This window comes from Macrotis lagotis, chromosome 2 (genome assembly GCF_037893015.1).
Source record: "Macrotis lagotis isolate mMagLag1 chromosome 2, bilby.v1.9.chrom.fasta, whole genome shotgun sequence".
Classification (NCBI taxonomy): domain Eukaryota; kingdom Metazoa; phylum Chordata; class Mammalia; order Peramelemorphia; family Peramelidae; genus Macrotis; species Macrotis lagotis.
The window spans coordinates 78,909,573-78,935,851 of record NC_133659.1 but is presented as its reverse complement, the minus strand read 5'-3'; the positions used below and the strand labels follow the sequence as shown (position 1 = coordinate 78,935,851).

The window sequence follows — 26,279 nt, the reverse complement described above, 5'->3', positions numbered from 1 at the left end:
CACCCTCAAGTATTCTTCACCCTCTACTCCCTATCCCAAAAATTATTCATAGAAACAAACAGCTCTGGTGTCTTAGGTCTTGTATAGATTCCCTTTATTGGAAAAAAAAAGGAATTTTTATTATTAGATTCTAAGATATTTAATAGTGACCCTTAAGCTTTTGTTGAACATAATATAGGAACATTTCTCTATGCAGCCACTCTCCCCTCTATGATAAAGTTGGGCCTATGCACTCACTAAATGTTTCCATTGAGAATTCCCAGGGCTGTGTGGCAGGAATCTAGTCCATTGTGCAGAAAAAAAAATCAACAGTTGCAAAAGACAATGAAATCAGTACAGAAGGGACTTTTATTAATTTTCTTCATGTATGATCTTAATTTTATCTAACTTTTAAAAAGCAGGGAAAACATTTCTGGTTAATGCACATAATGATATGTTGTTCCATAGAAGAAAGAATACAGTTTCTTGGCATGTTGTAGATAAACTTGGTTCTTTGATAAAATTTTGTTTTTCCCAAATTGAATTCTCTCTGTCATGGTTGCAAAAATCATACTATTTGAACAAATAAGCATAAGCTCATGTGCCCTGTTCCTCAGCACTGTTGATTAGTAAAGTCTGAGTTCATGAGTAGAGGACTTTAGGATACCCTTTCCTGAAAAATGAATCTTACCTTCCTGAGACTTTCTGACTGTAACCAACAGTTAAATGAGGTCTTCAATCATTTCATGTGCAAAATGACTACTTTTCCTTATTCTGCCAAAGGCAAGCAAATAAAAGCAAGAAACTTTTATGACATCTATTCCCTGTTAAAGCTTCATCCTCATTTCTGTATTAGAGGCATTTCAAAATCTACACATAAAATTCTCCTCATTGTTTCCCCATTACTTCACCTAATTCATGAGCCTTCCTCAAAAAAAAAAAATCTATTTAGTTTAATTTTTTAAAAAACTGTCCCTGGGGGCAGCTAGGTGGCGCAGTGTATAGAGCACTGGCCTTGGAGTCAGGAGTACCTGAGTTCAAATCTGACCTCAGATACTTAATAATTACCTAGCCGTGTGGCCTTGGGCAAGCCACTTAACCCCACTGCCTAGTAAAAAAAAAAAAAAAAAAAAAAAAAAAAAAAACCCTGTCCCTGTAGATAAAGCCCAACTTTAAAAAAATGAATTTGCCATCACCACATATACACCATCTGTCAGTTCTTTCCTCTCTAAGGGTCATCAGTTCTTGGAAAGGAAATGAAATTTAAACTTAACCCCTATGATAAGCAGAAGTAAAAAAAAAAAACTTTAGAAAAGCTTCTGGTTTTCCAAGGAATTTTCACCCTTGTCAGGATATCTAGTTAGAGCCACAAGCTAAAAAGGAAATGGGGGTGGTACTAAGATATCCTCTGAGTTTTCCCATTACCTTCACCAGTAGTATGGGAGCAAAAGAGTTATGAAGAAACTGTCTACTTATGTCCCTTTGCCACAGTATTTAATTCAATTAATACATTATTTATTAAGTAGCTACTATATTCAAGGCCTTCTTTTAGGTAATAGATAGAAAAGATACATGAAATTTAAAATAAAAATGTTTTCTCAAATGAAACACTAAAGATTTGATGTCTGTTTTCTGTTCAACAGAAACATAAAATTGACTCGTGGAAGAAACAAAAAGAGGCAAACCCTTGAAGCTCATCTTGTGGATCTCCACTAATCATTTTGAAAGCCACTGTCCTATACTACTTTCTAGAGTACTCTCCTCTAACATTCATGTTCAACTAGGCTTATGGACAAAAAATGGGCACCTAAATAACCATGATATCTACTAAAATATAAGGTAGTAAAGTTTATATAATAGTCATTCTTTCTACAACTCTAGGTGAACATTTGATTAGAATGTATTCAAACTCCAGAATAACATAAAGACTTTAATTTGCTTAAATACAACTTTTAAAAAAGCTAAACTGGAGTGCATTCTATGGGGAAAAAATTTTGAGCCAGATTCTCAACCAGAATTTCATTCTAAAGAGGACTGAATGGAGAGGCAATATGATGGAAGAAAGAGATTGCTGACCTTGGATGTCTGATCAAAAAGACTTGAATTCAAGTCAGGCTTCTGACACATTCTGACTATATGTTGCTAGGCAAAGCACTTGAGTTCTCAGTGTTCCTAAACAACTCTAAAATTCTCTGTTATAGATATGGTGCCTACCTGCATCTGGTACACAGAATTTCTACACAGAACCTTCCCTATGTGATTGTATCACAGATCTGAATGCAAGAGTATGGATTTTAAATGTATATTTTAAATTCCTATTTCTGATAGTTTCATGTTATTCCACAGCCCTCAAAATAAGTCATTTTTAAATTTCTAATAATCATATGAGATTGTAGTTCACAGAAGACAGGATATCAGAAAATGAATTTCCCTGTAGAATAAACTAAAATTACTAAAGGAAAAGGAAACATTATTTTTGGTTCCTGAAACAGACAGTCTGTGGAAACAAAAGTAACTTCCTCTAGTTTACAACTAGTGTCTAGCATCAATCAAGGTCCAATCTCTTCTCTTTCACTGTGTTTAGATAGAATTGGTTTCTTTCCCAGGAAACAAACTATTTTCTAGAGAAATATTAATTCAATTTAATTTAACAAAGTACTATGAAAAGAGCTTCTTATGTATTTCCAATCTCAGGATGTTTAATTGGCATTGGTGATTGGTTTGCCTAAAACCATTTATAAGTCTTTATCTAATTCCACCTTGTGATTATTCACTCTTATTTGTAAACTAAATGACTTGAATTAGGGGTTCATTAGAACCTGTCTGTGTCCATGGAAGAGAGTAAAGACAATCACCTATGTTGAAGTTGAACATTTAATCCCAGAAGTCCCAACTCGACCAATATATCAAAGGGTCAGTTTCATGGAATAGCCTCCCACTGGTAACTTTGGCCTAATTAGTGACCCATAGTTAGTACATCTCATAAATTATAGCTACTATGGATGCTCATTAAAGGCAGCAGAAAAAAAGGTGGCTAATGATCTTCTTAACTAACGAAGGTTGAAAAAAGAGGCACCTTAAACATTTTACCCCTTTAACCCTCTATCATTTTCAACTTAGAAACAGAAAATTTAGATTCCATTTGTAACCCAGTAAACCATGTGTCTAATAAATGGAAAGTCCTATTTAAAAACTACAGGGATACTTCTTTCTGTCTTTCATACAATGGATGGTAGGGAATACATCAGTCCCACAAAAACTGTCTCCTCTGAAAATTCTGAGGGTATGTTTAGAACAAGCAACTGCAATGGCTAGTGGTCTCACACCAAGGAATACATTAACATTTTTCATCTTGCTAATGACACTCAAGCTCAGAATTAGGACTCCCTTTGAAATAAGGAGGGAATTCAGGCCATAAGTCACTGGGAACTAAGTCTCATAAGTAGATTTGCAAAGTTTTTCTGGTTTTTAAACTAAGATAAGTATTTTCCTCTCACTGTCTCTGATCCCTTTTGACATTAGGGAATTGTGTCCCATGATGATGAATACATAGAAAGAAACAAAGAAAGGAAAAATATTGAGAAACAATAACCTAAAGAATAACTAGTTACAATGTCATTTTAAGACTTGCCTTAGTCTAGGCTGAGAATTGTATCAAGTTTTTTACTTAAACAATACTTGTGCCTGCCCATTGCGCAACAATCCAAATAACTAAGGGTGTCCAGCTATCTTACTGAGGTCACAGGACAATGGGAGAAAGGATTTAAATGTTTGAAGTTAAGGAAAATGAAAGGGGGGAAAAAAGCTAACCCATAACACAAGAGCTTCCTCTTAGGCTAAAAGGAAGCCAGTAAAGTCTAAAATTAACTCCAATCCATGAAGAGAATTCTGCACAGGAAACAGCTCCCTGTGATTTGTGAATCAGACTAAAGGAACAAAACATGGGCTTATTGTCCCCTCCCCACCCCATAATCAAGTGACCTCACTATTCACTAATCAATTCCCAATATGCCTGGCAAAGAGAAGTAATTGGAAGAGAAAAAAGCAGTCTTGGATTCAGATTCAAATTCTCCATGAGATAAACCATCTGCTCTGAATGCTTAAAAGCAAAGCCTGACCTTGACTTCAAGTATGGGGATTTCTCTTATTATAATTGAAGAGTGAGAAGAACAAGTGTAAGAGCATCTGCCTTCAATCCCTTCCTGACTGGTTAAGGCTAGAATATTTTTGCATTGTTCCTTCATAAAACGTAAATCAGCTACTGCAGATAAATCATCAGAGGTAAAAAGAGTTTTCTATATAAGAATCCATAAATCCTCAATGATTTGCTTTCAGGGAAATAGGATTTCAAAAACATGTTTGGGGAAAGGTAATTTCTCAAGACCCAATTATTGAAATTTGTTTTTAAAATCTAAGGATCTCATTTAAGTTCTCAGTATTTCTCAGAATCTACACCTTGGTCAAAAACTCAAGAGAGCCAATTAAACTCTGCCCATAAAGCCTCAGGTGTGGGTGGGAAATGTAGCTAGAAAGAAACAGACATGTTCTGATTTGTACACAAACAAGGCTACCATAAGCCAATGCGTTTTCTAGAGTAGAAAAAAGGACGGCGAGAGCTCTTCTCCAAATACCTACAGTTCTTCCAGACCAATAGTTCCTCATCTTTTCAAGTATCAGGAAACTCTTTTTAGCATCAAAAAATTTCAGACTCCTTACATGTGAACAATTTCACTATTAATATCCACTGAATGAGAAATGGTGTAATGACAAAATTCTACTGTGAATTTAGTAGTACTCAAACTGATTTAATCATAACACCATCTATATATGCTTAAAATAGTAATATGTGTAATACATTATTTATTATGTCTTCTAAATGGCCATACTTAATATACATATGGATTCATAAACCACTTGCAGTCCCATACGCATACTCCATCCCAGCCTCTGATGATAGAGTGGGAACCACAGTTTTAGAATGAACCATATAATTCACATCTTGGTTTTATACTGTCCTACATTGTTTTCTAATTGATTCATGCAAGTCTTGTCTCCTCATCAAATTCTAAGTTCTCCAATGATAGGTACTGTAGGTTCTTCTTCTTTTATGGTCCCTATGGTGCTTACCATTGTGCTGGACACATGGTGGACTACTCAATAAATACCAGGTAACTGGATTCATTTCAGAAACAAGTTAAAGATTCATCCTTTAAGAGGAAATAAAGGATTGTATAAATACAGGCAAATCTGAATTTCAAAGAACATAAGGAAAATGAATTCTGTCTTTCCTTCATGGAGAGGTTCAGCATGTCCCTACAAGTGAAACAGCATACAGAATGTGGCTCTCTGAACTCATCTGCTTAAACAGTGCAGCAACTCTAGGAGAAATAAATACATATCCCCCACAATCATAAATTGAGATTCCAAATTTTCTTTAAAATTTCATTTCAGATTTAAATATATAGATCTTATTATTAAGACTTTGTTAATAATCTTGAAAACTGTCAATTTCATAATTTAACTCAAAAAGCCTACTTTCATCCCTAAGAAACCTCTTTTAGGAAAAAAAAAAAACTAAATATAAGTTATATGGCTGTGAGTCATAGACTAAACAAACCAGTTCCCGTGTGCTAGCCTTTCTTATTATGAACAGCTGGAACATACATGTATTAATCTATTGACTACAGACAACTCTAGTCAGCAAATAAAATGTCACCAGATCCAAAATAAAAGTATAGATTTGTAGTTGATGTTTTTCCTTTTCTCCATGTCCCCAACTTCTTTCTTCCATCAGCCTACTTGTATCCAAAATAAGCTGCACAAATTCATTTTGCAAGTGTGAAATGTGCATGCAGAAGAGAAAAATATTTCTCTTCCATTCCATCAGTGCATCCTTTAACTTTACAAACATGTCTTTAGAAAGACTATGCCAGATCTCTCCTGCCTACCTGTCTGAGAGTACATGTCCCAGTCAGAACAATGAACTATGAAGAAGAGATGATCCTGAGAGTTTTTCTGCACACCTACATGCTAAAAAACAGGGAGATCTGGGATTCATGTCAGCTGTCCAGTCAGGATCCCAACCCTATAAGACTAAGCTGTAGAAGAGTTGCTATTCCACATCGGCAATTAGAATTGCATCCACCAGAGTTCTCTATATCAATGAAACAGAGACACTAATAGCCAACAAATGGATATGGATCTACAACACAGGTCAGTAGCTACCACCTCCAGGATGCCTTTCCTGATTCTTTCAATCATTAGCACATTTTCTTGCATGAAATTATTTCCTTAAACTTAGTATCTACTTACTTATGCACAAGTAGACTGCAATCTCTTGGAGGCCACGCCTGTTTTTTCATTTTACACCCTAGGAGCATCCAACAAAGGGCCTTATACAGAATAAATGTTGATGTTAAGGTAATTGAATTGTATAGAATCTGATGAATCTCAGATAACAAGTTGGGATGAAGATAACATCTTGGGGAAATTTCTTAGTTTCAAAAATCTTCATCCAGAGAAATTTGCTGTATTGAGCTCAGGTCATGAAAAAAGCTTCCTATGTTCAAAAAATGTCATGCCTCAAAGACTGAATGAAAATTCTTACATTCCCACAAACTTGGATGTCTTCTATAGAAATAAATACAAATAGAATTGAAGAGGGTAAAAACTTTTAAAAGAATAATCATTAAAATGATGTGTCTAGGGGATGGATAGGTAGTGCAGTGAATAGAGCACTGGCCCTGGAGTCAGGAATGCCTGAGTTCAAATCCGGTCTCAGACACTTAATAATTACCTAGCTGTGTGGCCTTGGGGAAGCCACAATCCCATTGCCTTATATAAACCTAAAAAAATGATATGTTTACCTAATGTAAAACATAGAAAACATAATAGATGATTCATCCTGCTTCATAACCTCTAGCAGAAGAGAGAAGGTTCATATTATATGTGAATTCTTTAAAGTGCATGATAAACTGTGACTTCTTAATAGATGTCAGCAATATCATTTACATCTGGAAGATTCTAAACTGCTAATAATTTTCCTGGTAGTTATTCATTTATTCATTCAACTACTGGTAAAGCACCTCCTTAATCAAATTACTTGCAAGAACACAACATGTTAGAAGGAAATGAGCACAGTACTCTATTGTTTGATAGCCCCTAAATCCGAGCTATTGGATCAAGAAGTCACTATTCAACAAAAAACTTCTGGGAAAATTGGAAAGCAGTATAAAAATAAGGTAAAAACTAATATCTTATATCATTTACCAAGATAAGCTACAAACAGATATAAAAGGTGACATCATAAGCAAATTAGAGGAGCATAGAAGAAATTATGTGTCAGATTTGTCAATGGGGAAAGAGCTTATGACCAACTAAGAGAAAGACCGAGAGAAGGCAAAATGAACAATTTTGATTACATAAAATTAAAAAGTTTGCACAAACAAAACTAATGAACTAAAATTAGAAGAGGAGAAAATGGAGTATATAATTTTTGAGGCAAGTTCTCTAGTTAAAGCTCATTTCTAAGATATATATAAGGAACTGATTCAAATTTATAAAAATAGAAACCATTCTCCAATTTATAAATGGTCAAAGGATTTTTTTTGTTTTGTTTTTTAGGTTTTTTTTTTTTTTTGCAAGGCAAACAGGGTTAAGTGGCTTGCCCAAGGCCACATAGCTAGGTAATTATTAAGTGTCTGAGACTGGATTTGAACCCAGGCACTCCTGACTCCAAGGCCGGTGCTTTATCCACTACGCCACCTAGCCGCCCCCAAAGGATTTAAATAGGCAATTATCAGAAGAATTCCAAGCTACCAAAAACCTTAAAAATTAATAATCTTAATCAATGATGAGTAGAAAAAGCAAATTAAAATAAATGAGGTACCACAGCACAAACTTCAGATTGGCAAAGTTGAGCCCAAAATGGAATTTACAAACATGGAAGGGTTTGTGAGACTATAAGTATTTTAACATACTACTGGTGGAGTTGTGAATGTGTCTGGACATTCTGAAATGTAAATTGGAAATATATTCAAAAGCTATTAAATTTTATAATTCCTTTGACCCAGCTCTATCACTACTAAGTATATATACCACAGAGAAAGGAGGGGGAACCTCATATGTACAAATATATATATATATATATATTAGGTTTTTGCAAGGCAATGGGGTTAAGTGACTTGCCCAAGGTCACACAGGTATTTAGTAAGTGTCTGAGGTCAAATTTGAACTCAGGACCTCCTGACTCCAGGGCTGGTGCTCTATTCACTGCACCACCCTACAAATATATTTATAACAAGTCTTTTAATATTGGCAAAGAATTGGAATTCAAGGAATGCATATCACTTTTGAGAACAGCTGAAATTATGGTATATGAAGGTGATGTATTGTACAGTAAGAAATTATGAAGGAGAAGGCTTCAAAACAACCTAGGAAGACTTATATGATCTGATGCAGTGAAGTAAGAAGAAACAGGACAAAAATTTAAATACTAACATGATTATTGGTGTGGGTTTAAAAAAAAGCAACTTTGAAACTGATTAACACATTCAAGAGGCAAAAATCCTATTTATCATGAAACACATTATTCACCTCCAGAAAGAGAGTTGACAGACTGAATAAAGATTTAAATATTTTTTCTTTTCTTTTTCTTTTTTTGCATGTAACTAATTTGGATGTTTGTATTCATTGATTATACATATCTCCAATAAGTTTCATTTTTCTTGCCTTCTCAATGGGAGGGTAAGGAGTGAATTTGAAACTCAAAATTAAATTTAATAAATAAAGTTGATGTTATGATCTGAATTGTATCAGTAACTATAATAATTATGATTACTAATATTCCTATATAATCAAGAAAATATTAAAAATTTTTGGGAAAAGAAAACACTAGAAATTCAAAAGGTCCACTTTAAATCTCTATCTGGATCCCCTGTGAGGCAGTTTTCTTAGGCTATTCAGTTTTATATGCCACCATTTCCTCCAAAGGCCTTTCCTTGCTGGTAATGCTTCACCACACACCTGTACATCAGTATACATGGAGGAAGGGGTTCGATATTCTTTTAATCTATCTTCATTCTGCCAATAGCTTTGTTCTGGTCAGTTTTAAAACCCCTAAAGTCATACCTGTCCAGGAGCAGCTCCAGTACTTCTTTAGTGGAGGCAAAACCCCTATAAGTTGATAGGAAGATGCTGATATAAGTAAAGTCATTGTCTCCAAAGGCTGTCAATAAGTTCTCCACAAGTTTCTCCAAGGTGCCGGCTTTTATGGTCCTTATTTTACATGTCTCATACTGACTGACTGTATGTCCAGGAGGCAGTTGGTCCCCTTCAACCTATGCAATGAATCAAAGAAGATATATTGAAGACATAGTCCTGAGAATAACACTAAAAAACACTGAAATTCAGTTTTAAAATTATACCCATTTTACAGATTAGAAAACTTAGGTTCAGAAAGTTAAGCTTGTCAAACATCAACCAGCTATATGAGTTGGAACCAGAATTAGAATCCACCTCTCTTTACTTTAGATCCAATGATACTTCTATTCTCTTGTCCTGCCTATACTAAATAATAATAATAATAATAATAATAATAATAATAATAACTGACATTGGTACAATGCTTCAAGTTTTATATAACACTCCACATCCTTTATTTCATATGATCTTCTACACAATTCTGTGAGGGAGGGCATTATTATATTTATTTATAGAAGGGAAATTGAGGCTTAGAGACATTTGCCTATGGACATGGAGCTAACAAATATCAGTATGGTATTGTAAGTTCAGCATTCTTTCCAGTAAAACAATGATTAAGAACATTATTGTTTGTATGCATTGGGAGAAGTTAGAGCTATACAAGAGGCTCCAAAATAATCTAGTATAACATTTGTGTTTTGCAAATTAGAATCTGAAACCTACAGATATTAATGGATTTTGCCTAAGGTCATAATTAACATGTCATAGTTTCATGCAAAGGACCCCTCTCTGTGTGTTTCCACAGTCTGTTTTCTTTTGTCTTTCTCTCTCTCTTTTTCCCTTCTTAGCATTACAAGTATTATTTCAGAGCCAGGCCATTGACTATTTTTACCTGTCTCCTCTCATGTTGGACTGGCATGTTTTTGTCCAGGAAGTTTCTAAAGGATTTCTAGGAACCTGATTGTCTGCCATTCCCTGACTATTATTACCAAATGCTATCTAGTATCTCCCTTCCTACTGTTCTTCCAATGATATGCTCATATGGAATATTGGCAAAAATCATTCTGGGAGACAAAACCATTTCAGTTATTTTCCTTGACAAAGACTCTAATCCTCTCCTTTCTCAACAATGAATGTTAAGTATTCTAAAATTATGCAGACCCTTGACAGGAAATCTCTTCATCCATGGGTCTCAAAACACATTAGAATTAGATATTTTCAGTTAATCAGCTAATAATGCCACTCTCAACCACTCAAGACAACACTGGGCTAAGTTTTGTGAGAGTTAAAAAAGAAAGACATGAGAAACTTGATCCTTCTTTTCTAGGAATACATAAATTCATAAAAAAATAAAGCAATAGAAGCAAGTAACATCAGTAGGTTTATTTTATAAAAACCCACAGATAAGCACCTAAAAACCTGAGGATATAGATTTTGATAGACTAATCTCTATTATATAGCTTAAAAGAAAATTTTATTCATACACACACACACACACACACATAAATAAAGGCAGAAGGCAGAGAATATCAGAGAAATATATAAATATATATAATGTATGTAAGTATGTATCGGTGTATGTATATATGTATGTATACATGATGTACCTCCCTTTAAATGAATTTTTCTAAAATGTATATTTAGATCAAATTTTGGAAAATTGAATTATATTTGACTTGCACTCAGGGTTGCTGCCTCTTTCAATATAATCCTGTGATAAATAGCTTCCAAAGCAGATAACTCTGGTACAAAGTCAGTAATCATTTCATAGATTTTCTGGGTTATAAACTGAATTTTTCATTTGAATTTTCTTAAGTCAAAGTATGCTTGTGTATGCAAATCAATGTTAAGGGACAAAGAAAAGGGAGGACTGAATCTGTAAATGAGGAGAAGTTAGTCATTAAAATTCTGTACATTCCCTCAAATGGACTTCTTAGAATTTAAGCAATTTTAAGAAAACTAGCTGGTTTTATATGAATTATGGCCACTAGTAGCAGTCACTAATTTTTAAGGGAAACTGTAATAAGTTAGCATCATGAAGCCCAACTACAGAGAGTATATAATACTAAAATCCTAACAACAAGATTTGTAACATCAAAGTTGGCTCTCTCTCCTGACCTCGTTTTTGAAAAGTACTTTCCTTAGTGTGACCTTGTGGTTAAAGAAAATGTTGGACATTCTTTATGGCTTATAGAAACCTCTTGACACCAAAAGGAGTCAAAAAAATGACTTAACAACCTTTCTGGACTTTAAATGTTATCAAGTGGTATGATGATATTCATCAAATATAAAATATTTTTAAATTATGCAGGAATCAATACGCTGCATATAAATGCTCTTCTTTCTTTATAATTTTTTTTAATTTTAAGAGACCAGTCTATTCTCAAAAGGAGCTTTCATTTTTAACTTTTGCACATACACATACCCACACACACACAAACACATACCCTTTGAACTGGGGTGATAGTCTTTCTTTGTCTTTCAGTTAAAAAGTAGATGGTTTGTGCTTTCTACTGTGCTGCTTCAAAAATCTGACCACAACAGTTACCAGGATGGATAAAAGTGAGCTGCCAAGGTAGTTCTCAATGAGAGGAAACTCTGAGCTTTGAGATTTTCAAAGTCCTATTCAAAAGCTGCCACCTTATCCTATTACAATTTCAGGACCACCCCCCAAATTGTCAGATCATCTTCTACTTTGATGTCACTGGTTTAAGCCAAATGTTTAAATTCCAATCTCAAACTAAATCTTCTATTCTTGAATTTGATGGCTATTTAAAAAAGACTTTTTTCAGTGGAAATAAATGTGGCCAAAAGACTCAAACGGGGGGGGGGGGGGATGCTTGTCAAAGATCATGATGAAGTGGGTCCTTTCCTCTGCCAGAAAGTGGACTTGGCAGGAAGCAAAAGTTCTCCCTGAAGAGTGGAATTATTTTACTCATTAATCCAATCACTTCCTTTCATTTCTTCTTTTACCCTGAAAAATATTCATTAGCATGCCTGACTCTGGGCAAGTTCCTTTAACCTCTTTTATTCCTCAGTTTCTTTATCTGTAAATAGGGAACAATAGTGCTTATATTAAAAAATGGAATGTAAAGTCCTTTGACTTCTGGAATTGAAAATCATTTTATATAAATGCAAAGAATTAGTATCTTTATCATCATGATAAATACTAAAATAATAATAATAATCACTCTGGGACCTAGAAAAATTTTTACAAAGATTGACAAAGTGTGTGGGAGGGTCAGTATATTTCTGTGTTTTTTATTTCTTTGGATAAGCTCAGTTTTTGATTCCCTTCTCATTATGAAAAAGAAAAGAGCGGTATTTTGAGGATGAACAAGGATCTTTCAAATATGATATGTATTTTAATGGACTATAAAGTATAACTATCAGCTTACTGCTGCAAGTTTTGATGGTAATTCTAATATGCCTATGACCAGACTGGTAAAAACAAAACTTGAAAGTTTAAATTTTCAATTTTGTCAGCAAAATATTGAACTCCTATAAACCATTTTAAGGGTTCTTTAGAACCTGTTTTTATTTGTAATATTTCAACAACTCTCCCCTGAAGTTTAAAAAGGAAAAGAGGAGAAAAGTCCTTGGCAGACCAGTTTTTAATAACAGACTTACAGAGTAAGACATTGTGGGCTGAGCTTGCCCCATGAGCTACCATACAACAGGAAACAGCTCAATCTGGATTTAATCAGAGACCATTGCTTTGCTGACAGGATCCTGATAGGAAGTCCACAAGAGAACTATGTATTTGTTTCTTGACCATTTTTCAGTCATTCAAATCCAGTTTCTCATAAAAGAATCCCTAAATCTTACAAGAAAACTGATTAAAATACCAGTTAGTATTCTAATTATCTATTTGAACATCAATACGAGACAGGGAAGGAGAAGGAGAAAAGATAAGATGTGTACCATATTTCACTTTTCAAGCATGACCTGGAAAAGATATTCATAATTAGAAAAAAATCTCTTATTTCTATAATCTAATAATGACTTCCTCTAATCAAAAAGATACTATACTTGATATTATAAGAGGAAACTTGATACGCTTCCATTTACAAAGAAAAAACTCAATTAAATCATAGCACATTCTTTCTCCTTTGATGAAGACAGGTAGGTAGACCAGTGGTCAGTGTGGGACCTGGGCAGGAAGTTGTTGTTTAGTCTTTTTTTCATCATATCTGACTTTTTGTGACCCCATTTGGAGTTTTCTGGTCAAAGGTACTAGAGTGTTTTGTCATTTTCTTCTCCAGCTCATTTTACAGATGAAACTGAGGTAAATAGGGTTAAGTGACTTGTCCAGAATCAAACAGATTGTAAATGTCTGAGGTCAGATTTGAACTGGATGAATCCTGATTCCAAGTCCAACGTTCTATCCACTGAGTCATCTAGCTGCCCGCAAATTAGAAGAGGATGGTTTCAACCCATCAACCTCTGGGTTTGGGATCCAGCAGTCTTCCACTGAGTTCAAGTCTTAATTCAGACACTTACTGTGCAACCCTGAATACGCTACTTAACTGCTATCCACCTCACTTTCCTTATATGTAAAATAGGGGCAATAACTGTACCGTCCTCACAGAGTTTGTGTGAAAATAAAATAAGGTATTACTTGTAAAGTGCTTTGGAAATATTAAAATTCTAAACACATGCTAGCAAAAGAAAAAAACAGACATATTGGCCAGGTCAAGCCAAGCCAACAATGAGTGTCTTCTGGAGCATCACTATTTAAATAGTTTAACATGCAGGTCCAGGTTTTTAAAAACTATTTTAAAAAAGTATTAGATTCCATTATCTCCATATCTACAAAGAGTGAATTTCTAATTCTATGTAGCTCAGAATGAAGAAAAATCTGAAAGAAATATTAGGCATCCAAAAACCCTTAAGGTCATTGGTAAAATAAAGTCTGATCATTCCTCTGCATCACTCAAGCAACTTTTATAGAATTTAAACTCCCCTTTTCAAAGACATTACTCATCTTCTAGGAAAGAAACATGAAAAATGATCCTAAATGGGATGATGGCCCAAATCCAGGTAAATGGGGTACAAGATGGTTTTAACATAATGGCAGTGCCTAGTTCTGGGATTTCTAGAGACTATCAAATTTGGTAAGTTACTATGTAAATCAATTTGAAAAACCAAGTTAGTTGATTATTAGCAAAGGAGCAGAATGGAATAGACAAGGAACTGGATTCGAAATCAAGAAGATCTGGCTTAAATTCTATCTCAGCCATTTACTATATAACCTGGGGAAAGTCACTTAACCTCTCTTGCTTCTGCTAAAAGTGAGGGAGTTGTATTCAAATGCCTCTCAGGTCCCTTCCCCTCTAGAGCTATGATTCTATGGTTGTCACCAATGAGGAGAGTCAATGTCAGAGAAAAGAAAAAACCCCTTAAGAAGATATATTTAAACAAAATGTATCAATACAAAAAATGAATCCATTGTAGTAATTTTCAATTTGGAACCAAAAGAAGAGTCTCCCACATTGGTCATATAAGCAAGCCATCAGCTATCTTCTCCTGTCAGTGTGTAAGGATGACAAGGATAAGGGCCATTTCCAGTTTTTACAGGAAACCCAACTGCAGTCCTTTCCCCATCAATGGAACATTTGCTCTCTTAGCCCACTGGATGTTAAATTTGTCACCATACTTTTACCCTTAAAGGGAAATCCACTATTGTATGTGGATGGCCAGTGGACTGTGACCTTTAAAACAGTGTCACTTCCTAGAAAGCACAATACTGCCAATTCAGTCAAGTTTCTCCTATTATCACAAATGCTTTCATGGAAGATGTCATAGGATCTGCAGTAACAAAACTCAGTTCTGTATTTTATAGAATTACCTGATCTATATCTCAGATTGAGGATCTCCCATCAGAGTTTCCTAAAGCTCCATGAAGAAATTAGACTTTCCAAAGAAAGAATCCTCTGTTCTCCAATGGGTTCTTAGGATCTGCAAATCCCCTTGAACAGGAATTTTGTTTTCTAGCCCTGAACCTGAAGTAATAGTTTTAGGAATTGACTTTGCTTTCTTATTTTATCATTAATATGTAGCAAACATCCATTCTTGTCTGACCCAGATCTCCATCTCCTTCAATATGGCAATTGCCAGGATTTCAAAAAAGGCTTCCTTGATTTTTGTGCTACTTTTTTAAGACTTGCTGATTTTCTTTAAAAAAAAATCACTTTATTCAATGATTAAGATAGGCAAAATATGAATGAGATTTATCCTGGGTTCAATATACATATCTATAACTTCTAATGTAACACAGAGGAAACCTTACCCTTGAGTTCAAAAAGACATCTTCACAAATATAAGACAGAGGAGTCAAGACTAGGAAGCAGTTAATTTGAAAAAAAAAAGTTAAGAATTTTTGGGTAAACTGAAGACAGCTGTATATAAAGGGATTTAAAATCATTCTATGAGGTTCAGTTAAAAGAAATGTGGATGCTGAGTCTGGATGCAGAGAAGACTTATAGTAAGATGCAGGAGAGTGGGGATGATATCAGTCTTCAATTATTTGAAGGGCTGTCATGTGAAAGAAAAAAAGCAGACTTGTTCTTTTTGGTCCTAGAAGGCAAAACTAGGACCAATGAGAAGTTGGAAAAGTAAATTTAAGTTGGTTTATGAGTAAAAACTTCTTAATCTACCTGTGGAGCTAGCTGACAATAATAGAATGGGGAAGGAAGGGAACTGAATCTATTAAGCACCCAAACCCTTGACAAATATCATTTCGTTGGATCCCCATAACAATATAAGTGTTCTGATTATCCTCATTTTACAGATAAGGAAACTGAGATAAACAGAAGTTGTGACTTGCCCAGTCACAATGCCAGTGATTGTCTGAGGACAGGTCTTCCTGACTCCAAGCCCAGTGCTCTCTCCACTGCACCTCTCAGCTACTTTAGGAGGTGAGCAATACTCCCTTCTTGGAGTTCTTCAATCAAAGGTTCTGACAAGGGATTTTTCCTCGGATTGCCTGGTTCCTTCTAGAATCTCTATTTTAAGTGCCCAGGCCAACTATGTCTCTGTCAACTCTGCTTCTAGGTAACTAACCCCTCTCCCACCTTACAGCACCTTCAGATTCCTTTTACAATTTGTCTTTCTTCATTAGAATATAAATTACTTGAAGGCAGGGGCTGCCTTTCTTTTTGCTTTTATTTGTATTCCCAGCACTTAGCAGACCACCTGGTCCATATTAAATATTTAACAAATGCCTGTTGACTGACTGATGACCATTTATCAGGTAGGTTATAGAGGGAATCTTGTTCCATTATAAGTTGAATTAGACTATTGTTCAAATTACCTGACTCTGTGAAGCAATTGAAATCTTTTGCCACATTTTCTAGTTTGTAAATGAGGACATCACCAGCTTCCTCCTTACCCCTCAGAAGTCAGGAGGCATTATATGATAATATATGATTTAGAGTCCCCCATTTCCAGCTCCAGATTAAAATATTGCTTATTATATTTTCTAAAATCATCACAGAAATCATTATACACATTTTAGCAGCCAAAGTGATCTTATCGAGCCACAACTCCATCCTTTATCCTTTATCTAGCTGTATGTCCATTGTATTATTAATACAAAATGTCTTGTATATTGATACCAAATTGCTTTCTTTCTCAAGGAGAAGGAGGGGTGAGAGGGAGGGAGAGAATATGTAACTCAAATTTTTTAAATAATTGTTAAAATGTTTTAATATATAATAGGTAAATATTCACTGAAATAAAATAATTTTAAAAATAAAAATGTCTATGGTCTTTATGTCATGAATTCAAACTAACCAATTTCCCAACTTTCCTGAACCCATTACATTTCAAAGCTTGGCCAACCTCAATCTGAAAAGATGGGCAGGTGGTAGTGCTATATATCAGGGGCTACAACTTAATACTCAGTATAGGTATCATATCATCAACAAGATAGCAGATTGCACATCCTTTCTGAACCTTAAAACCTCTCAAACCTCTCTAAAAATAGAAATTATGAGCCAGAGATAAAACAATTTCAGAAGTTTTCATCATTTGGACACTTAAAAATTCAAGGTTAAAAACCTGAAAAACAGAAAAACAATATATTCCCTAATCTCTAAGGAGTGTTCATTCAACACCACTGTTCACCATATTCCTGGTAGTAATGCTGTATAAGCCAACTTAGGGCTTGCAAAAAAACACAGTTCCACATCCCATACTCTCTCCTTCCTCCCAGTGCCACAGAGATCCTAACTCCAAATGGTAGAAACATCCTTAGACTATATAGTCCCTTGGTAGCATTCTGGGCTGCAACAGGGTTCAATCTTAATAGAAAAGCAGAAGAAATCCATCACCACCACCACTCTATTCCCAGTGTCATAGAGATCCCAGCTCCAATGACAGAAATTATTTCAGATCAAGATAGTCAAATAGTAGTTCTGTTTCTGGGTCAAAACAACAAAAGAAACAAGAGAGAACATACACCTGGGCTTAAGAGAGTTCAACTTTACCCCCTAACTACTACCTTCTCCCAATACAGAGCGAACAAAAATTCAAATAGAAGAAAATTTCTCAGGGCTGAGAAAGCTGGCATAGGACTTCTCTGAGCCGCTAGACCAAGAACTGAGAAAAGGAAGGAGTATGGGGCAGAGGAAGAGCCCAACATACAAGTGAGGTCAATTGTGTTCTCCCAAAAGTGACTTGGGACAGAGTGAACTATGAATTGACTGGTGTGTGGAAGGAGACCGAGAAGCTTTAGGACCTAACCCTGGGGTGGCCAGGTGGCAGTGGATAGAACACCAGCCCTGGAGTCAGGAGGACCTGAGTTCAAATCCAGCCTCAGACACTTAATAATTACCTAGCTGTGTGGCCTTGGGCAAGCCACTTAACCTATTTGCCTTGCAAAAAAAAAAAGACCTAATTCCCCCCCCCCCAAACAGTCATCAAAAGAGAGGGAATCAGAAATTAAACAATGGGGAGGAGGGGAGGGTTGGAGGAAAAAGAATGAAATGACCAAAGATCTCAAGAGGAAGAAAACTCTAAGACCTTGAGCATAAGCAGATTAAAAATCATCATGGAATGCATTATCAGAAGAAGAAAATATGATCTCCAGGTCTAATGAGAGAGAATTCAAGCATCTATGAATCAATATTGCAAAACAAAGGAAAAGATGAAGCAGAAGGAGGACCCTGTGAATTTTTGAGATGGGCATGGAACCAAAGTCTTCTAAATGACTTAAAAGTGAAATAAGACTTTTAAGAGCAATTTATGGCCTTGTACAGTAAAACTAATTGGCAGAATAGAAAAACTTGAATTCATGGTGGCAAGTCTCATTCCTCCCCTCCCCTCCAAAAAAAAAGTAATTGGTTTATAATACAATTACATAAAATTGAAAGGCCAATCTGCAAGAGAAACAAAAAGTCATGTCATTGAAAGAAATACTGCTCTCCATATAAGCAAAATATATAATGATCTTGAAGATAAGATATGGAGGGTCAACTTAAAAATTAGAGGTCTCCCAAAAGAAGATGGCAATCAAAATATCTGAACATTATAATGTAGTTTTATATACATATGTAGTTTTATATACATACTGCATTATAATGTAGTTTATATACACATATACATATATACATACATATACATATATGTATATATATAAAATGTAGCCACCCTGGGGTGACTAAGTGGCGCAGTGGATAGAGCACTGGCCCTGGAGTCAGGAGTACCTGAGTTCAAATCTGGCCTCAGACACTTAATAATTACTTAGCTGTGTGACCTTGGGCAAGTCACTTAACCCCATTGTCTTGTAAAAACCTAAAAAAAGAAATAATAAAAGAAAATTGCCAAAAACTTTTGAACACAAAATAACAAATTGTCAGTTAAAAGGATCTATAGATCAGTTTTTTTTTGGGGGGGGGGGGGAGAAAGAAAAATCAAGACTAAGCAATCCAGGAAAAACAGTAGTTAAAGTAGTTAAATTTAACAATTTCACTGAATATTTAATGTACCTTAATCAAGCCAATGTCTAACAACAAAAGAAAAATAAAATAACTGGTAAAAACAGAAGTTACAGGAGAAAAGCTCAAAGTAAGATTGAAAAGGGGAGAAAGAAACCTTGTTTTCATAGTGGGAGGGCTGCTCCAATTAATAGTACTATGGATGAAGAAATAATTTTATAAAGGGAGATGAGGCTTTATCATGGGTATTATCTGTAAGAGCTTAGAGAAACTACTCATCTTGCTTCAGGTAAAGGCAAACTGGAGTTCTTGGGGACAGCTGACATCCAGAAGAGTGAGAGGAAATGAAACCAGGGACCATATTTGAGACAAAAGGGAGAGGGGAAATTTCTAAAGGGAGGGCAAAAAATCAATAATATAATGCATAGAGACATTGGAAGGATGCTATAACAGGGTAATATTCTATCACCTACAGAAATTGCTACTTTTTTTGAGTGAAGCATCCTAACAACAATAAAAATAAAAGGAGGACCAGGGCAATGTCTATAAGACATACAGAAATCATTTATGCAAAATAAGTACCTCAAAATTTTAATTTCATGAGGAATAAAAAGAATAAAGACTAAATAAATATAAGGTCATAAACTAAAGAATAAATTTTTAGGAAAGACAAAAAAGGGAAATAATGAGAGAATAATGGATAGAATAAAGAAAAGAAATCTTTATAATCTATATCAAATTGTCTTCGCAAGAAGAGGGAATGTAGAGGGAGAGAAGGGAAAACTTTGGAACTCAAAATGTTTTTAAAAAAATGAATTGTTTTACACACAATTGGGAAACATTTTTTTAAAAGGCAAAGAAAGTAAATTTAAGAAAAAACTAACAAAACATTTCATTTAGGAAAGAGAGGGAGATTCTATTTGACTATTTGACTATTTAACTGAGAGGGGAGAAAAGAGGGGAAAAAATAACCAAAAAAAAGCAAAGAAAAAGTAACTAATATGCAAAACTCCAAAAACAGAAAAAAAAAAGTGATGAATGGGAGAATAGAGAATTTCAGTATAAAGGGAGGAGAGCTGGTAAAAAACAGTCACTTTAAAAAATTAGGCTGAAATAACTGAATAAACATAGTACTGTATTTACAATGGAACACTGAAAACAAGTTCAATATTAGAAATAAATAAAGAACTTTTTTTCAAAGTACTAGTTGGAGCGTCTAGGTGGTGCAGTGGATAAAGCACTGGCCTTGGAGTCAGAAGTACCTGGGTTCAAATCCGGTCTCAGACATTTAATAATTACCTAGCTGTGTGGCCTTGGGCAAGCCACTTAACCCCATTTGCCTTGCAAAAACCTAAAAGAAAAACAAAGTATTGATTGGATGTGCTGATTATTACCTCTTCTTTTTTTATCTTAGAAAAATATTATTTGCTATATGGGGTAGTTCTCTGGGAGGGGGAGGAGAAGGTTACTAAGGAAAACTGATTTTATAAAAAACAAGACTTCAATAAAATTTATTTTAAAAAAACTTAGAATAAAGTCTCTACCAAAAAGAAATCATCCTAAAGTCTATGATCTCATACTGTTCAGTGAGAATGAAGCCCACTCTACAAAGAAATCCCAAAACATCAAAGCTTTCTCAAAACATTGTAGAACCCATAGACAACTCCAAAGGGCTGCATTTTCCAACCAGTAAGAATGAAAGTCCACCTCTCCCTTTACTTTGGGGATAGAGTGAGAAATGGAATGAAATCTCCTAATACCTTAAATGAAAAAAAAGAAAATTTTTTCATTTTTATCTGTGACCGACCATATGGACATTTCTGGTTATGCCACAAAGAGAACATTCTCATCTTTTTCTCTAACACAGAAATAGCTCAGTTTTCAGCAAGGAAAACAGTCTGTTCTTATTAGCCATTATCCAAATTTCAGTTATAAAGCCAGAACCTTTTATATTAAAGTGGCAATGAAAGAATTACTCCCCTGAACTTTCAGAATTCAGTAATCTTTTAGTTGTTCTCTCTCCTACCTCATTCTCCAACCCCTGCCCAACAACTCATCCTCACACTCTATTGATGCAAATGATATTTTGGTAATGACTTAAATAAAGGTAAAGATGGCCCTTCTCAGTCATCTCCTCACAATGTTTTCCTACCTCTTGACAGTATCATAATCTCTCCTTTCCCCACCTTTCCCAAAGGTCTCTAGCTCCTCTAAGTTAGTTTTTCACTTGTCTGGTTGCCACCTGTTATTCCCTGGCCATTTCTTCACTATGCTACTCAAAAGAAACTGCCCCTTCCCCCTCTCATCTGCTGTCTTTCCCAGTAGAATTTAAGCTCCATGAAAGCCAGAGACTGACCTCCTTGCTTGCATTTGTATAGACAGCACTTGTCAGTTGTCTCAGACCCAAGAAACATTTAATAAATGTTCTATCTTTAGTATATTTATTCAATTTGTGAATGCCACAAAGGCAGGATTGGCAATCAACATGAAATGAATGATTGAATCAGGTTTCAAAAAGGTCTCGGAAGGCTAAAATATTACATTGAATCCACAAAAACATAAATATATAATCTTACATGTGTGTTTTTTAAAGCTTCAAAAATATAAGCTAGGAGAAGTATATTTATTTAGATTATAAAGCATGAAAATGATCTGATGATTTTAATGGTCTATGAAGTCTGTATGAGTCAAATATGGAAATTGGTGGCCCCCCCAAAAAAACTGAGAAGCAGCATAATAGAGCTCTACTAGATAAGAAATCATGTTTAAAATTAGAAATGAGTCTCTCTACTTTATTTTGATCAGTGTAAAGTTCTGAGCTCTCCGTTTTTGGAAGAACGTTGAGAACCTGGAGAACATTCAGAAGTATCCCTTCCAGTTGTAAGAACTGTATCATTTTTATGTTTATAAAATGTACCAGGTCTTCTTAAAAGATATTTCTAAAAAGAGCTCATTTCACAAGTCAGATTTTGAAGGAAGTCCTGACTCTGACACTTAACTGCTAAATAACCTTGATTAAGACTCTTCCCTAACTTGAGCCTCAATGTCCTCATCCATTAAAAAATGAGTGGGGATGGAGTTGATGATCTTGAAGGTTCCTAAATCAACATCAGAAGCAGTTTCATTCCAGGATTCTGCTTCCTGGGATCAAGCTCTGGATTACCCTCCGGCTGTGTTTTTGCTTGGTTTCTAAACTATTGTTCTGTTCCTCTACTCACCAAATCTTCCCTCCAATCTGAAGATACTCACAGTCTCTTTTTAACAAGAATGGGGGGGGGGGTAGGGGGAGGAGTCCAAAGGAAAGGGGAAAAGATATAATTGTACAAAATTATAGCTTTTCTTTTTGTAGTGGTAAAGAATTGGAGATAAGGGAATGCATATCAATTGGGGAACAGATGAGCAAGCTGTGGTATATGATTGCGATGGAATACTATTGTGCTAGCAGAAATGATGAACAAGACAGTTTCAGAAAAACCTGGGAAGGCTTAAATGAATTTATGTGAAGTCAAATAAGTGGAACCAAGAGAATGATTACAGTATTAACAGAAATACTGTAAAGATGATCAACTAGTCTGATCAAGACAATGATTCAAGACAACTCCAAATAACCCATGATGACAAATGTTATCTACCTCCTAACAGAACTGATGAATTTAAATGCAATATTGAAGTATAGTCTTTTACTTTACTTTTTCTTTTTTAATCTTTTTTTTGCAACATGACTATTATGGAATTATGTTTGCATGACTTCACATGTATAATCATTATAAAATTGCTTGTCTTAAGGAGGGGCAGGGCAGAAAGGAAAAAAGGAATTTGAAACTTTAACATTTTTAAACATGAAAGTCACAAAATTTTTACATGCAATTGGAAAATGTTTAATGAAATAAAATATATTATAAAAATAAGAACAGTAAATGAAAATAGACTGACAATATGATTGATTGTGTAATATAGCTATAAATATTCTTGACAGGATGAAGAAATAGTCTAGGAAACATTGATATATGTCTTTAAGGAAGGAAACTAAAAAAAAAAAAAGAGGAAATGTTAATTCAAAAGATAGTAGGCCCAGTTCTGAATGAATAGAAACTGGGAAAAATAATAATTTTTCTTTAGACTAAGCAACATGTTAAACATAGATGTAAAGGGTTGGGATGCCAATTACAAAGAAAAAAGACTCATTAAAAAATTTATGGATAATTTATTGTTTACATAGCCCGATATGAGGCACTTTGAATATGAGTACATAACATAGTATAATGAGTCCCAGCTCTGAAAAAGCTAATGAAAGTACTTTAAGGAAGATTGTGTATTCACTTAGCACATACATGGATTGTCCAAGGACACACAAAATATGATATATTTACATTCAGTAGACCCTCGATACATACTGACAAAATAAACAAGGATATTAGAGAGGAAATTTCTATACTGAATAGAAGTTTGGACTGGATGTATTCAGGTTATAGAATTACAAAATCTCAGAACTAGTAAGAAACTCAATTTTCATTTAGACCAATCCATATCTGAACAAGAATGCCCTTTATAATATCCCAACAAGTAGTCATCTACCCTTTTCTTAAATACACACAGAGAAAGGAAACTGGCTACTACTCAGAACAGCCCATTCCTGTTTTGAATAATTCTAATTGTTCAAAAGTTGCTCCTTGGAGGTCCAAATTTGATTCTTTGTAATACTTAGATTTTTTTTTTTTTGGCAAGGCAATAGAGTTAAGTGACTTGCCCAATGTCACACAGCTAGGCAATTATTAAGTTATTAAGTGTCTGAGATCACATTTGAACTCAGGTACTCCTGACTCCCGGGTCGGTGCTCTATCCACTGCGCCACCTAGCCACCCAATACTTAAGATTTTTAACTATAAGATTCTATGATCCTGAATGTAGCAGTTTGTTCTGGAAAGTACCAAGGAGCAGAATGAATATAAGAATTCTAATTTCGATTCAATCAATTTTGTGTCCTACTGAAAGGACAGGAAGAGGGGGAAGAGACTAGAGCAAAGAAACTGTTGCAGCATTCCACATTCAAAATGATGAGACTCTGGATTTGAGAGTCATTTCAATTCTTGTTTAATTCAATTCAATGCAATAAACAATCATTAAGCATCTACTGCATGCAAAGTATTGTTTTAGTCACCAGAGATACAAAGACAAAAAACTAACAATACAAGCTTTGTCAAAAAGTTTATAATTGCTATAATTGATTAGATAATTAATAGATGATTAATATAATTAACATAATATATGGTATCATATAATAGAGACAAAGGATTATAGGACTTCATTGAATTATCTCAGTCTCACAATAAACATCTTTTTATCTTATTATTTATCACGTAGATAATAAATGAATACTTCATGGAGAAATAGATGCCTGATCTGAAACTTGAAGGAAAAGCAGTTCTTCAGTAGACAAATAAAAAGAAAGAATATTCGGGAATGGGACATAGAATGCATAAATATAGAAAGGTGGGAAAATGTAGGATGATATTGGAAAACCATGTAGTTTTCCTATCTAAAAGGAACAGCACATGAAACAATGTTAGATAAGGCTAGAAAGATAGGAAAGACCTAAAGGCAGCTAGGTGATACAGTGGATACATAGGGAGACCAAGTTCAAATGTGAACTCAGATACTTCCTATCCATGTGACCTTGGACAAATCACTTTAACTGCTATCTGACTCCATTTTCTCAATGGTAAAAAGGAGATGCTAATAATAGCACCTTCCTCAAAGGGTTGTTATTAGGACAAAATGAGATGTTTGTAAAGTGCTTAGCCCAGTGAACATAGTAGACACTAAATAAAGGTTTGTTTAAAAAAATGTCAGCCAAACTAAGGAATTTGCATGTTATCTTACAGAGAGTATCTGTAGATTTTTGAGCTGGGAAACAATACTGTCAGAACTATGTCTTAGGAAGATTATTTTGGCAATTATATGAAGAATAGATTGAAGAGGGGGAGACTGAAGGCAGAAAGATTAGTTATGAAGCAAAACTTCATCTAAGAAGACATCTCTCCTTGATCCTTGCAGACATCAGGGTTCACATGGCCACATGTGTAAAAACATAAAGTATTGCACTGTTTTTCTGACATGTTTGTCAGTTTTAATGAATTTTTTCTTCCTCTTTTTTCTTTAAAAAAATCTCTGTTATAAGGGATTAGTAGTCTGGGAAAGTAGGGGAATATAAAGTGGGAAAAGATACCACTCCAAAATTTTAAATAGTATGGGTAAAAAAAAGATCATAAGACTCTTACTAGGATGAAATAACCATATGAGTAGAAAGGAGGGAATAGATTCAAAAGATAGTATGAGGTAAAACCGTAAGATTTGACAACAATTGATTTGATATTGTCAACTCAAGGAAAGGGATGAGTTAAAAATTAGGCAGTTGGAAGGATTTTGTTCTACCAAAAGAAAAAAAAATAGTTGGGAGGTGGGGGCAGATCTAGGAAACCATTATTATGAAATAGAAGCTTGAATAGACAAGGTAAAACCAGATTATAGAGGAATCCTTCAAAGGAAGAATCAAAGACTTGTTAAATGAATGAAGGAGGAGCCAAAGATGACTTTTGTGTTTTTGGCCACTGATTCATAATGTGAAGTAGACCACAATTAACTTCTTTGGATTTTAGTTTTGTCACCATGAACTGGAAATAGCATTGCCTATGCCTTCCCTTTCACACCTTGATGTGAGCATGATGGTGATAAAATTGGGAAACATTTTGAACTGGTTAGAAGAAAGGATTCATCCATGCTATTATTAGTCCTCCTATGTCAGTCTGAGGTACCTCTCAGATTAACCATGTGACTCATATTGATGTTCATTCATCCTATTAAGCTCAGGGAGTGCTCCTTGTATGAATGAACATGAATTAAGACTAAATGAAATCTATATAGAGTTCACAATTGAAGTGATTACTAACCAGTACAGTATTTGCTGACTTCAAGCTAATTTAATAAACTAAGTGATAATACCATTACATGAGTTCCAATACTATAATCTTTATGTATAACATTTCCAAATTCAATTAACTAAAATAACTGAATATCATATTCCTTGAATAGATTAAAATTTATGAATGTGTAAAACTATGTATTTCCTCTGAATTGAATGAACAATTTGAAGCAAAGAGG

The 26,279-nt window shown here is 34.6% G+C and overlaps 1 protein-coding gene across 2 annotated transcripts in view; it reads right to left on the bottom strand.

Moving 5' to 3' along the window:
- Positions 1-26,279, bottom strand: part of RGL1 (ral guanine nucleotide dissociation stimulator like 1) — a 226,789-nt gene that overhangs the window by 85,058 nt on the left and 115,452 nt on the right. For both annotated transcript variants that reach the window (XM_074222215.1, XM_074222216.1), the window contains one exon: positions 9,109-9,317. In XM_074222215.1, the coding sequence (XP_074078316.1) occupies positions 9,109-9,317 (209 nt within the window). The remainder of the gene's footprint in view (positions 1-9,108; positions 9,318-26,279) is intronic.